Source organism: Grus americana, unplaced genomic scaffold, assembly GCF_028858705.1.
Source record: "Grus americana isolate bGruAme1 unplaced genomic scaffold, bGruAme1.mat scaffold_284, whole genome shotgun sequence".
Classification (NCBI taxonomy): Eukaryota; Metazoa; Chordata; class Aves; order Gruiformes; family Gruidae; genus Grus; species Grus americana.
In genome coordinates this window covers 14788-29240 of record NW_026561571.1, presented here as the reverse complement: position 1 = coordinate 29240, position 14453 = coordinate 14788, and the positions used below count along the sequence as shown (strand labels likewise).

General features: G+C 53.2%; 1 protein-coding gene across 2 annotated transcripts; it reads left to right on the top strand.

The window, feature by feature from the left end:
* The first annotated feature begins 5627 nt into the window (after positions 1-5627).
* LOC129200549 (stearoyl-CoA desaturase-like) lies at positions 5628-14126 on the top strand. 2 transcript variants are annotated; one of them, XM_054811872.1, is made up of 3 exons: positions 5628-5938; positions 9726-10008; positions 13994-14126. In XM_054811872.1, exons 1-3 carry the CDS (start codon positions 5912-5914, stop codon positions 13996-13998), a joined length of 315 nt encoding a protein of 104 aa, XP_054667847.1. In that variant the 5' UTR covers positions 5628-5911; the 3' UTR covers positions 13999-14126. The 2 variants fall into 2 exon arrangements, with proteins under 2 accessions (XP_054667847.1, XP_054667846.1); XM_054811871.1 differs by lacking the exon at positions 13994-14126 and having other exon boundaries at positions 9726-10378.
* The last annotated feature ends 327 nt before the right edge of the window (positions 14127-14453 follow it).

Sequence of the window (14453 nt, the reverse complement as noted above, 5' to 3'; positions counted from 1 at the left end):
AGCAGGGGGGTTGGAACTAGATGATCCTTAAGGCCCCTTCCAAGCCAAAACCATTCTAGGATTCGATGAAACACAGTCCATTACTGCCTACTCCGTCACCCTGGTTAACAAAGACAATGCCAGCAGAGCCAGCACAGCCCCAGCAAGACCCATCCTGTCACTGCCAGGACAGAGCTACAGAGACAGCTGCTAACTAGGTGAGAAGCAGCCAGGCTTCTTCAAGAGCCCAGCACAGCACTCAGCTATCAGCCCTGCCTGAGGACCAGTGCAGGTGTTTGGGATGAAGGGAGTGCAATTTATTCCACCTGGGAAAGCTTTTTCTGGCTGGTTGCTGCTCCCTGCATGTCATCCACACCCTGCAGCATGAGGGACAGACACATGCCATGGAGGCCCTGGAGGACATACAGTCCCCACCAGCAGCTACTTGCTGAAAGTTGCCAGGCTCTTTGCAGTTTAATCACTGCATGTTGAGAGGGGCTGGGTGAGAGGCCTTGGGAACCCTCCCACCTCTCAGGGCCTTCTGGCAGGGGCAGACAATGCAGATAGCCCATGCAGATAATTGAGGGAAAGGCCATAGGGGTGGGGCTGGGGGGGAGAGGGGGGAGATAAAAGTGGATTGGCAGTTCAAACTTACACCCTCAGCACTGGTTAACTGTCATGTAACTCATTCTTGTCCAGGGGAACTCACTCTGCCTGTTCCTGTCATGCCTGGAGCAAACTTAAGGGATGAGACACACTGAGATCGGGGACCTCCAGAGCAAAACCCCAATCATCTCTGACACTTGCTGCAGGAGTATCCCTCTGCCCTTTGCACAGGTGTCAACCACTGACATTTTGGCTGAGACTCACACTAGCACCCATGTGCTGAAGAGGAGAGACCCCGTCCCCAAGGGGGAAAGAACTGGCCATAATAGAACCAGCAGCACCAGGGGAAGAGCTGGGTCCCTGCACCTGAGGGCCTGGCACCTCCTGAGATCCAGCTGTGAGCCCCAGGGAGGCAATGCACAACAAGGAGTCCTAGCATCTTTGCAAACAAAGGCAGGGACCCCCCCCAGGCACCAAAGAGCAGCCCTAGTCCTACCCCACCATGTCCTGAGCTCACTCCACTGATTTTGGGGGGAGCCGGTGCTGGCCAAGTCCTGGCTACAGAGCGGAGGGGCAGATTCCTCAGGAGCTGCAAATGATTCCCTACCTTCCCACCTCTGTCCATTGGTTTTCTGTAACCAAATCATTGTTTAGATGAAGACCATTGCCCTCAGTTCAACGATATCAACTCAACCTGCAGAGTCCTGTGCCGCACAGCTCTTGTCTTCCTCTACGCACTCCTGAGCACGTAATTCCAAATAATCCATGAAGGTCCCCTTTTACAGATGGGAAAACAAGCTAGGCAGGGCTCAGGTGACCATCTGAAAAGCCAGAGGCTGGCATCAGTTTTGGGATTAGATGCCGCACGTGCTTGATATTCAGGGATGAGCCCATCACCTGGCTGAGCCAGGTCTTGAAGGATAAACTTGACTGATTGAGAAAGAGGAGGTGAAGGAGGAGTCAGGGCCCTACCAGTCACTGGCAACATTGTGTGTTTGCACACCAGCTAGCCCTTATCTGTGTGCCAGCGCTTTCCAGATTATTCTGTCCCAGCATTCAGGCACGTTAGCTGGGATCCTGGGGTGCTCTCAGTGTTTTTCTGAAGTTGTGACCAGGTGGGGACATCCTCGGGGCAGGGGGTGTGGTGCGTGACATTGCAGTCCCTTGCTAGTGGTTTGAGAGGTGCCATCCTGACAGGCATCCATCCCCCAGAGCTGCACAGCCTGGTGTCACACATGCAACCAAAGCTTTTGTGCATGCAGGACAGGGGAAGTTTGCCTGGGTTCTGCCCGTGTTATTTCTTCTGTTCAGGGAGGCTCTTCCAAGTTTTAGGGTTGCTAATCTTTACGCACAATTCCTCTTGCAGAGTTGTTATTCCCAAGGCGCAATACAGAGCCAGCAGACTACTTAAAAAGCAGAATGGCACAATGGACCAACAAAGCAAAACCTCAGAGCTAAGGCGTCCCCAGTGCCAAGCAGAGCCAGACGGATACTCCACGTGCCTTTCCTATGCCACTCTTTCTACATCTACAGTTTGCTCTGCTTGCAGTAGCAGGATGTTATGAGCACGTGCTTCACTGTTGCCCCCAAACCCTTATCTGCAGAACTGCTATCTCACCAAGTTACTCTCCCAGTGTAGGTGTGGAGAGGTGACTCTTCTCGTCAAGCTAGAACTTTGTATTTGTCGAGTGAATTGCATCTTATTTATTGCAGTCTGTGCATCCCATTTGCCCAGACCTTATTGGAAGTCTAAGCAGTGCGACCTCCAACACATTTTCCCCTCCTCCTTGTCCCGTACAGTCTGCAGAAGTAGGAAGCTTCATCTGTCTTCCATCACATATAGCAGCAGGGAAACACGGAGATCCACACTGCGGGTATGGATCCCAACGCCGTTCCAGCAATCCTCAGACTGAAAGTGGGTGCTCTTAGCCCTGCTTCCCAAAACCTCTGCAACCATCCTCATCTAGGTAAAACTAGGAGGCTAAGAACAGCTGTGATAACATCACGTAACTCTATACCAAAAAGCCATACGACTCCGCTACTTTGTCCTTACCTTACCTTCTTCTGGACTCAGGGATAAAACGGCCCGACCTTATCAACTAGAGAAGGTTGAAGTAATTTCTGTGCCCACGTGGGTTCTTCTCGAAGTTTATGCCTGAATTCTCTGCAAACATGACCCCCTCAAACACAGCTCGGGTGAAGCAAAACACATACCTTCCAGAACACACCGAACGCCTGCTGTGTGAATGCGTGAATGTGTTCCCGTCCAGGAACGTAGCAGCTTGTAGCACTTCTCTCCTTCAGGGCTCCGAATGCCCTTTCCTTGGCCAGCCACGCACACTGCTGCAGCCCGTCACACGTCACACGTCACGGTGGGGAGGCACTCTGCTCAGGTGGGAATCCTGAACGATTTTCAGTTGTGAATGGACTTGGACAAAGGACACAAGTACCACCCCTGCTTTATAGATTAAAAAAATGCTGCTCACAAGACAGAGCTCTTCACCAGGATAAGCAAAGAGGGAGAGGAGGGAAAACAGGGCTGGCCTCTGGAGGAATACAAAGACAGCTCTCTGCTCTACTCCCAGCGCACAAGACGAAAGAGAGCATTCACTGTGGTATGGATGTAGGCAAAGTTGGGGGTGGCAGACAGGGAGAGGCACGCCCCATCTGTGGGGTTTTCCCTCGTGTGCCGCTGCTAAGTGTAGAGTAGGGAAGGGTGGGATGAGGGTCCAGCGAGTTCCCCCTCTGTCCCTCCTGCTCCTCATACTGGCAGCACCTATGCATTCGCAGGGCAGTCCCACCAGTTTCTCCCTATCAGGGTATGCCTGCTTCCCCCACCAGGAGTCCATTGGAAACCTCTCCAGAAGGAGAAGAAACATCGGGGATTCAGACATCAGCTCGGAATGGATATGTCTCCCTGCTCTCTGGATCCCAGGTTATTTTTAACTTTGGGAAAGTAACTTTTTAATTTTGGTTCTCTTAAGTGTTTGGCAGCCAGACCTGGTGTTAATTTTAGAGGATGAAAAGTCTAGCTGCCCTGTAAGTTCCCTCTTTGCCATGCTTCACGTCTGAGGAAAGAAACAGGTGGGAAAGGAAGGGGCTCTGGTGGGTCTGAGTATCTGCAAATCTGCAAACCTTGAATCCCCAGAAGCCTCATTTTCACCCACCAGTATCGTTTCCAGTTCTCCCCCTCATTCGCAGCACTGAGATTATTTTCCCCATGTGGCATAAACTGCAGATTATTTTTTTAAATCAACAAGTATTGCTTTTTTTTTTTTTTCTTGTTTATTTCCTTTCTGGTTTTCTTTTGGAAATAGCAGGAGTCTGATTTGCTTAGGGCAGTTTTTATCACAGTTTACAGTTCTTCCAACACTCACATAGAAAGTAGGTAGAATCTTTAATTAAAACATCCTTTCTCCTCAGTGTTCAGTAACCCTCGGTGTTGTTAACCAAGCATTTAACACGGAGTATTAAAAGTCCGACTCTGACTCATGTCAGCTTTCACCGTCTAGGAACATCTTCTGATGTGGGCTCTCTGTTTTAATACTGGGTCTCAGAAAGTAGCCAAGACTCAAGTTCCTAATGTAAAACTAAAACACAGACTTCTCTCAGACCTCTTCATCCATGGCAGCGAGATGAAAAAGGAAAGACGTCTTTATCCCCCTTTGCTGGACACCTCTAAATCCAGAGGACAACTGGGCTAGTGTTGTTTTGCATTGTCGCTTTTCCCTCCCAATAACTACAATGCAGCTCACTTTTGCCAGCTGCCACCGATTCAGCCCCGCTATGTCTGAGCCCAGGGACAGACTCTACAAGATCAAGATGTCTCTCGGTTGTCCCTCTGCACCTCGTGTGGTCAGCTCCATCGCTGCAGGATAGCTGCCTGGACAGCAGATGTGTCAGGGGGATGTGGACACACTTCAAAACGGCTTTTGACATCCCTGTTCCACTCCCAGAATGACTCATGTGTCAGCAGGGCCGGGGGGCCGGGGGGGGGGGGGGGGGGCAGAGATTGAACACGGGGCACACCATGAGACAGGGAAGGAGCTGAAACAGGTCCTGGCCAGGGGGATGGCACTAGGGCACCCCAAGCCTTGCTGCCAAACAGCTGAGGGTGCCTGGCACGGTGACCACACGGTGGGGTTAGGAGATCTGCCTCCAGGCTCTGCCACCAGCGAGGTTTTATTTCTAAGGGCTCTCTTTTTCACTTTTAATGGTGGACATCTCCTTGGGACAGAGCTTGGATTTTCCTGTTGCTGGCATTACTGGCTGGCGAGAAGGTTGTTATGGAAAATAGCTGATAGCAAACTGAGCCGCTGCTTTTTCCTTCTGCTCTCTGCCCCAAAGGAACTGTGTTCTGGTGGGAAATGGCCAGGATTCATTTTAAAACATCAACAGCCAACGTTTTCCAGACTGTTGTTGCTTCCCGAGATAAACCGCACACAGATATACATGCCTATCCGGATATACAGTTGTGGGTGTGCTTTTCTTTGCAGAGAGGTATGATTTATATCTACATACATATATAATGCTCCCCATACAGATCCCCTGTACGGAGCAGATGTTTTACGCTGAAGCCCCTTCTTGCCCCGCCGCACTCCGCAGCCAGCTGGGGAAGGGGTTGGGGCTCCATCACCCCTCGGGCGCCTCCTCCTTCATCAGGGGCAGCCCCCGCGGCGGAGAAGGGGGACATGCGGAGGGCCGGCAGCACCCCCCGCGCAGGCCGCGCTGCGCTCCCCACGGCGGGCGCGGAACCGGGCGCGCAGGGTGCGCGCCGCGAGGAGCGAACAGCAGATTGCGGGCAGCCAATGGTGAGGGCAGGCCGAGGTGGCACCAAATTTCCTGCAGCCAATCGGCTCGCGAGGGGGAGGGGGAAAAAAAAAACCGAGGAAAGAAAAAAAAAAAAAGAAAAAAAAAAGGCAGGCAGGCATCATGAGAGAGCCTGGCCCTCGCCATCCTCCTCTTCCTCAGCATCCATCCATCCCTCCTTCCTTCCTTTCTCCCGCCCCCCGCCCCGCCTCCCCTCCCCGCCTCGCCTCCCCTCCCCTCCCGGGCACGCCGAGAGCCGGGCCCCCGCCGCGACTCGCCGCGCTGACCCCGCGCATCCCAACCGCGGGCAGGGGGTCACCGGGAGGCCGGGGCGCAGAGAGCCCGGCCCCGCCAGCCGCCAAGCCAGCAGCCCCGCTTAAATACCTCCGCGCCCGCCTCCCTGAGCCGCACAGCTCGCCGGGCGAGGGGCCGACAAGAGCCAGCCTCCTCCCGCCACCGCCGCCGGGGACCTGCGCGCCCGCGTACCGCCGCCGAGGAGCAGAGACAGGGCGGCCCCATGCCTGCGCACTTGCTGCAGGAGGAGGTAAGCGGGGGGCAGCCGGTGGGCCCGGGGGTGCGGATGCTCTGTCTTGCCCTCGCCCCTTCACCTCCGCAGCTCCGGCAGTGGTGCGCTGCTGCTGTCTCGGGGAAGAAGGTCTGGGCATCCACGCGTGTCCGTGCACGCACACATCCACGTATGCACACGTATGTGTGCGCGCGTGTCCTCTCTGTGCCGCTTCTCAGCCGTGAGGCGAAGTCATTCGGTGCTCACTTGAGACATCACCCAAGCCTCGCGGGAAGACCGTGAATGAAGCGGGGATCGCCGCCGCTGGGATTATCTCCCCGCGGAGTCTCTGCCCTCGGATAGACCGAGCATAAAACACAGGTTTATCTTAAAAACATCCGCCTGAGCGTGCTGGTGAGGGCTGTTCAGGAAGGTCTTTTGTGCCAAGAGGTCGTGGGGGTTTTAGTAATGCTCAGGCTGTGATTTTTTTTTTTTTTCCCTTCTCTTCCTCTTCTCTTATTTTTTTTTTAAATAAGTAAAGGGCTTTCACTTGCCGCATTTTTAAGGCAAATGTTGCAGCAGGGAGCGTCTCTAGGACAGACGCAAGGTGAAAGCGGCCAGCTGCCCAGATGAAATGAATGACTGTGTCCGCATTGCCTGAGCCAAGCAAATGTGCAATGGGGAGACTGCCCATTTTTGGTAACAACCCGGCACCAGGAAGACAGGTAGAGTTGCTGGATCTTTACAGATTTGATTTTTTTATTTTTGCCCCTCCTGGCAGCCACCCTTTGCCTGAGGGGAGGCAGGGGCTTGATTCTGGTATTCCCGCTCCCGCCTTCTCATCCTTCCCCCTCCTGCCTATGCAGAGGAGTGGAGGTAAATCACAGCCCTGCTCTCTGGGCTGTGGCCAGCACGCAGGATCTCCCCCGGCCCTTTTGTGCAGGTGCCGTGACCTTCCAGGGATGCTGTGATGGAAAGCACTTTCCTCCTCTCCGCACCCGAAACGGATGCCAAGGGCAGCGTGCTCAGACCACGTTTCATGGTGTTGGCACGTATTTTGGGGCATATCCTGGAGGCTGGAAAGAATCCTGTCCCTGGGTCACGCTGGGCATATTCAAATATAGTGGACCCGAGATGGAGTGCCCTGGGGCCCCTAGGCTGAACCCAGCACCGGAGCCTTTGAGCTGCAGTTGGTTGTATAAGCTGGCTGGGTGCCAGGATCACCTATGGCGTGTTCAATGCTGGTGGGGGGTGGGGGGGTGGAGATGGGGGAGCACATCTGTTCTGCAGATGAGAGCTGCAAAGTCATTCAGAAATGAGGGAGAGCTGATGAAAATGATTTAGTTGGCCTCCTCCCCCTCTCAGCTCTAGACCCCAGATCAGTCCCCATCCCATTTTCCTCAGGGAGAGCCGCAGGAGCCACTAGGACCATAAGGGGATAAAAATCCGCTTTCTTTCCTCCTCATTTCCCCGGTCTCCAGCTAAATAGCTGCCCACTCGCCCTCCCTCTTCCCCCCAGGCTCCCCCTGCCAAGTCTGTAATGGTGGAGCTGTGTTTTACAGCTGCTTTATAGCCCTTTTGATTTCAGGTTAGTTTACATGTGAGAAATGACCGGTTCCATTATATCAGTGTAATTCCAGCAGCATAGGTCTGCTGGTAAAATTCCTCATGTGGCTCCTATGACTCTGGAAGAAGAGGGTTTTTTCCTCTCTGCTACTTCCTTTGCCCTCTCCCTCCTCCTCCTCCTCCTCCTCCTCTGCCCCTGTGTAACTTTGACAGTGACATAAGCTATCGCAGAGGAGGAAAACTGCAACTCCAAGCCCACACTCTTACTCTGGAAGCAGCATGTCCATATGGGGAGCGTTGCCCGTCTAATTATACCACCAGATCTCTGTTGGGAATTTTTCCTGCATAGACAAGTCTTAGGTCTTTTTGGTAGATTGTCTTCCAGCCAAGGAAGAAAATGGTGCCTTCCTGCCAAAATGCCAGATGAGAATATCTGACGCTTTGGAACGGGCAGGATTTTTCCTTGCCTAATCTCTGGATGAGAAGATGTTTCTCATGGCTGGTTGGTTTTTTTTTTTTGGAGGGGGGGTATTGCCTCTAAATTCTCCAGCAGCTCAGAGTATCACAGCCTCTAAACATTAATTAGGCAAGCAGGCAGAGACAGCCTATAGCTGGGATGCAGTGGAGCCGCTCCCGAGCTCAGCAGCAGCTGCCTGGGTTCTGTGAAAGCAGCAGGCTGCTTCGTGTCCAGGTTTTTTCCTTCCTAACCTCTGATTCCAGAAGGAAAAACTTAGAGGGCTCCCCCTGTAGAGATCATTTTACTTCCCAAATGTGGGGAATCTGTCAGCTTTGCCAGCTCCTCCCCGTAGGAAGGTATGTCTGTAACCCTCTAGTTTCTACCCTTGGGAAAGGGAGGAGTTGGGGTGGCCACGTAAGCCGCCTGGCCTGATTTTAATGCCTCCCCCGGGAAACTAGGCCATGGCGGGACGGTGGTCTGTTATGAATCTGGGTGCCTGGGTGGGAAGCTGCTGCTAATTCAGGAGAGATTTCTATGGGGAAAGGAGGTTTCCCAGCTTGGCCGTGCTCCCTCCCGCGGTCCCGGCTCTCCCGTTCCTGCTGGCTGACCTTTATTGCCCCTTCGCACGTGGAGGCGGCGGTGCGGCTAGCAGAGGGACGAGTCCTTCGGGCAGGTTCCCAGGAGGCGAGGGGATGGGGGCGGCGTGCCCTCCCGCCGCTGGCGTCCCACGTGCTTGGCACCCCCGGGGTCGAGCCCCGTTGGGCGCTTTGGGCTCGAGCCTGCCAAAGAGATGGAGATGGAAATCGGTGATTCAGGGTTCAGTGAGCGGTCTCATTAGGGTCAGTCCTGCCTGCTCCTTTCGTCATGCATGCCTGATCGGGCAGGCTGTCTGTCACTCAGCCGGGGCAAACAAGCGTGTGCAGAGGGAATGTGGTGTCGCAGTTACAGGAGGGCGCCGGGAGCCAGGCTGAGCCAACCTGCTGCTTAAAACTTCCTCTCTGCACGCTGGTGGCCTCGGCTCAGAGGATTGTCTTCCCGTGCCTCAGTTTGCCTGTGGGTGGAAAGCGGGAGAGGGATAAGAGGCTTAGCAGCAGCTATGGGATAGGACGTTTAACTGGAAGCACACTGCTCGACTGCTTCCGTCCACTATCTCCGAGCATGTCGGGGCTGCCACGTCCCAGCCTGGAAGGTGAGGCAAGGGGAGATGAGAAGGCACCCCAGAGGAATCTCCCTGTGGCTCTTGCTGACATTGCTGACCTAGGGATTGGGCGGACACAGAGAGGCAGGATATCTGGAGCAGCCCAATGATTTATAATAAAACCGTGTTTCAGACCATATTCCTCTCCCACCTCTTTGTTCATTCACAAGATTTCCTTTATTGTTGTCTGCTTATGCGCAAGCCCAGACCACAAGCCCACCTAAAAACGCCCACTAATAAAACTGAAGGAAAACAAAAATCCTTGCAGCCTGCAAAGGATTTCACCAAAGCCACTGGTGGAAAAAAGACTGGCTTTCAAGTCTTTTGCTTTACTTTCTGCACGCTGTCCATCATTCCCCTCCTCTCCTCAGAGAGATCAGGCCCCCTCCCTCTCAGGCCATGACTCCATGGGGCCAGAGCGGGCTCTTCTTGGTGCCAGGGGCTCAGCTGAAAGAACGGAGCCTGCCAGGGAAACTGCAGGCTACGAGTTTTGGTACTGCCGGCCTAGCTGTTCGTGTTTCTATTCCCTGCATTGGTAACCACCAACTTCTTGTTTTGTTTTCCCTTTTTCCTTTCTTGAAAATCTCCGTTGCCACCTCTCGAAGGAGTTCTCCTCCGCTTCCAGCACCACCGTCGGCACCGTCACCTCCCGGGTGACCAGGAATGGAGATGCCGTCACGGAGAAGGACTTCCTCAATCACGAGGAGCTGGCAGGAGACCGGGGCATGATAGACGATATCTTTGATGAGACCTACCGGGAGAAAGAGGGCCCCAAGCCCCCCATGCGATACGTCTGGAGGAATATCATCCTCATGAGCCTGCTGCATCTAGGGGCCGTATTCGGGTTGATGCTGATACCTTCTGCAAAGATCCAGACGCTGGCATGGGGTAAGCACCTTCCTCCATTTGTTTCTTGGCATCTGCAAGCCCCTTATGGGTCGAGGTGGTATTTTTGTTTTCCTCCAGGCCCACACACTCGGGGAGGAGAAAGAAGGAAGTAGAAGCCTTCTGTTAGAAGCAGCTACTCAGCCAGCTTTGCAGCAAGCTGTGGGAGGGCTTGCTAGTGTCTCTTGTAAGGTCATGCATGAGAGGGAACGATTTGGCAGGGGACTGCTTGGCTGCTTAGAGAGCAAACTTGATTCACAGGCATCAGGCTTGGAAGTAGCCCGCACCCGAATGCACGGCCACTTCTAGGGTGAAGCATAGAAAATGTTTGATGGAGTACTGACAGTCCCAGAAAGTTAGGGAGAAAGATGCTAGCAAGAGCACTTTAAGGGGCGGCTGGGGAGGCAAGGTACAGGGCATCGTTCGGCACGAGGCTGCTGCCCAGAGACAAGAGCCATTCCTGTTCTTACCAAGGGAGGGTAAATCACGCAGAGCCTCCACGGGTGTGAGGGAAAAGAGGCAAAATCCGGTTGTGCTGAAGATAAAAGTCAAGAGTTAAGTTGGAAGCTCAGGTCTTTTATTATTCTTACGAAAGCACAGATTAGCCCCCATCCTCCCGGAACTAAGCCTGACAACTTTCAAGAAATAAATAAGCAGCTCTCCAGGCAGCAAATTCCAGTGGAAAGCACATCCCAGCAGAAGGTAGCTAGGCGAAGCTCCCCTTTCTCAGAGACCTTGTCCTGGGTAGGAACCAAACTTCTCCTTTGACTGCTTGAAAGGCAGCTGGGCGCAGGGCCCACGCTGCAGGGGAGCCTTGCTTTCCACGAGCCTTTGTGTGGACCCCTGGAAGAGTCAAGAAGCCAAACGGCTCCCAGTGGGGAGGTCGAGAGATTGCATCCAGCCCCTGCCTTCCTGTAAAACAGCATCCTGAAACAAAAAGCCACAGTCTAGTTTGAGACCTGCTGGCATGGCTTTTGGTTTCAGCGGTGGTCCTGCAAAGAGCTCAGCGGGGAGCAGGGTCCTGGCCAGCCCAGCTGTGGACAGGCCCTGGAGCTAGTCACCTGGTCTGTCATGCTCTCAAAGTCCGTCCTCCCGATGGCTGCAAGCAGTGAGCATCACAGCTGGACCGGGAAGGAGATGGCTCCCTGGACAGCCAGGCTGACTCTTTTAAAACCTCCTGGACCATCTCACAGGCAGAGGCCGGGGGGAGGAGCATCACTGGAGGCTACAGGACTCGGTCAGAGGCTGGCTACAGCATCTGCAAAAGCAGAGGCGCCGACACCTTCCCTGTGCAGCCAGCACGGCCTTTTGGGGTGTGGGGGGCATTATGAAAGAAGACTTTGCTGGGCCTTTCCCTTGTGAAAACCTGACAGGCTGTGCTTTTAGCTGGGGTGGCAGCACTGGGCAGAACGTGCAGCCTCAGCATGACCTTGGAGGAGCGTTTCAGGGCTCTCGGTCCTGCTCTGTGTGTCCCATCCCTGGGCTCCCAGCTGGAGGCCAGGCTAGGAAGCTGCTGGCTTCTCTCTCTCTCTCTCTCTCAGCTGACAGCCTGGGTCCTCCAAGCCCAGCCAGATGTTCTCAGGGCATTGGGGCAAGGAGGAGGGAAAAGGTGAGTCGAGTTTACTGGTTTCATGTCAAGCTGTTGAGATGCACCGTGATTTCCAAATCCATCCAACCCTTCTCCCTTGAGCTCCGCTGAGACACTTAAGTGGGCTCGAGCATCTTGATCTAGAAGGTTAATGCTGCTTTGCATTCTGCTAAGCCCCACCTTACCGCAAAATGGTCTCTGAGGCAGTGTCTCTGCAACCGCGTGCCTGTTCGGGAGGTCTGTATGGCATCCCATGGCACCTCCTGGGAATCTGCCTGGCTTTTTACCTGATGCCAGTCCCTCCTGCTCCCCTCCCTCAGTCGACTCTGAGGTGAAGTGCCAGTTGCTCTCCTGCCACTGTGAGGCACTATGAGATTCCTTGGTGGCTTCTGGAATGACAGCTGCTCAGGGAATGGGAGAAGGACACAAAGTTTGGGGGGACTGCACTGTTCTGGACTGGCTGCAGATCCATCCTGCCTTACCAAAGCTGGAGTAGCTCCACAGAGCTCCCTGTCCTGCATCCCTGGCACTTGTGCTGGGAAAGGAGCACCCTTCCCTGCACCCTGCAGCCAAGTCAGAGCTTTCCCCTGTAGTCCATTCTCCTCCAGTGCTGGCTGGAGCTGGGATACTCTGATCCTCCACAGATCTGGCTTCCCAGCAAGGCTCCTTGCTCCTTCCTGCATTGCCCTTTTCTCAGGTCATACTTTTCTTTAGCACATACAAGGCATCTGTGGCTGTCATCTCACTGACTTGCTGTTATTTTCCCAGCACGCCCTGGTATCAAGGAGAGGACTACGCTTCCCATTTTGCACACAAGGATAGAGCAGCAGAAACTTAGGTTGCTCCCGGCAATACACCATGGGTTTATGGCAGAGCAGCTCTCCCAGTGGTAGTTCTGGAGCTGCTGGGGTTTTTGCTTGTTTCTTTCTTTGTTTTTCAGATCATTCCTTCCTTAGGCTGTGGTACATAAGATACAAGATTAACATGGCCCCAGATGTTCTCTGCTGTGATACTACAGGCAGCTGTGGTGCCTGGTAGCTGCTCTACCTTCTATATTTTATTATACGGAGCAATCCCCTGCTTATACCCTCTTCATCCAGGCCACCGTCCCCTTGATGTTCCTGTCCCTCTGAAACCAGTTGTATTGGATGATCTTGGAGGAGCTTTTCTGCTTCCCTGTGAGATGCCGATTCCCTGGCTATGCAGTGATCATTGTACCGTTTGTGGGGATGAACCTTCTGAATCATTAGGGTGCTGCATTCTTCTGTTTTCCACCCAGCTTTTCAATCTTCTTGTCCATGTCCTGTCACTGTCACAACAACTCTTAGTGGTATGGCTGATGGAGCCAATCGTCCCCAAGTAGAGTTTGGATTTCTGTGAGCCTGGGTGCCATGTATGCACAGACTGAGAATCAGCTCCTTTCCCACAGAAAATGTCTGCTCCTTAGATAAATTACAGCTGCTGCATATGGGCAAGAGGCAAGGCAGCACGGGATTATCCTTAGAGAGTTGTGGCTGTTTGTAGAGACCTGGCACGCAGCTCCAAGAGAAGTCAACGTAAGCTGCTGAGGTTCAAGGGCTCTGGATGAAGGCTGGGACTGTTCTATGCCAGGGCACTCGAAAGCAGTGGGTACTCTTCCAAATTTTTAACAAACGCTTTCAGGCAAGGCTACCCGACAGCAAGTACTGGGTTGTCTGGTTTCTGGGCCTGTCAGTGTCCCCACCACGTCTCTTTTGTGATTCCTTGCGCTTGCTGATAGGTCTTCCTTGCTGGTGTCATCTTTTCCCAAAGGGGATATCCAGAGCCAAATTCTGAGAATTGCCTCCGTGAAAGAGATACGGATGAGCTTCCTTCTTGCAAAGCTTAAATACCACAGTCCTCAGCCAGAGTCATCTTCCTGCAGGCCTCTGCCATAAACTGCTTGTCACCCCTTGGAAGTCTACCTCAGCTACTGAGGTGTGCACTGTAGGTATAAAGTTGCCCAGAGGTTTTATGAAATGTGGTTTGCAGGGTATAGGTGGCTACGTTCAAGGGAGAGTGGTGGTGAGTCACGCTCCTGCCGCTAGCAGGAAGTGTCTGGGGACATCCAGGAGCGGGTTTCGTTGTTATTGCAGTGTCTGAGGCCAGGAGGCTCTGCAAATCAGAGTCCTACGTTAGGTGCTTTTTCAAGGTTTGCTCTTCTGGATGAATCCGTGCAGATAGTGACTGATTTAAAATGAGTCTTAAAATCTAAAACCAACGGGGAACTGGTCACGAGCTGGTTCATAACTTTCAAGTCAGCGCCATGGCGCTGGGTGAGACCTTCACGGTGTCCAGCATCAGTACTTTCCTGTCAGTAAGGCCAAAAGGAGATCTGAACCAAACGCCCTGCTCCAGCATCCCTCCCTTCTCCTCTTCCAGGCTGACTGTCCATCTGAAGGAGCAGAAGAAAGTACTCACGAAGATTTACCGCTCCCCGTTGGCCCCAGGATAGCATTCAAGCCTGGCTTCATAATGCCACTGGAGGAAGGAAGGAGTTCTTTCCAAATGGAGGACTGCTCACATGCAGCTCATAGTAGAGGTAAGGTGTGAACAAAATGCTGTTGAAAGCAAAACTTAGAGACTATTAAAAACTTCTCCTTAAATCAGAAATCAATAAGCATTTTTTCTTTCTTGTCCCAGGCTGCCAGTCAGAACAGAACCAGAGCTGGGCATAAAAAGCAATCTACAAAAGAAATTAAGTGTCTTCCCTGCTGAGCTGGGTCTTGACAAGAAGAAACAACTGCTCGTTTCCTCCGACTGCAGCTGGAACCATAGTTAAGGGAACCCTCAGCTCTTCTGGCAGAAGTGTTCACACAGGTTTGGTCCTAATTTGCTCAGA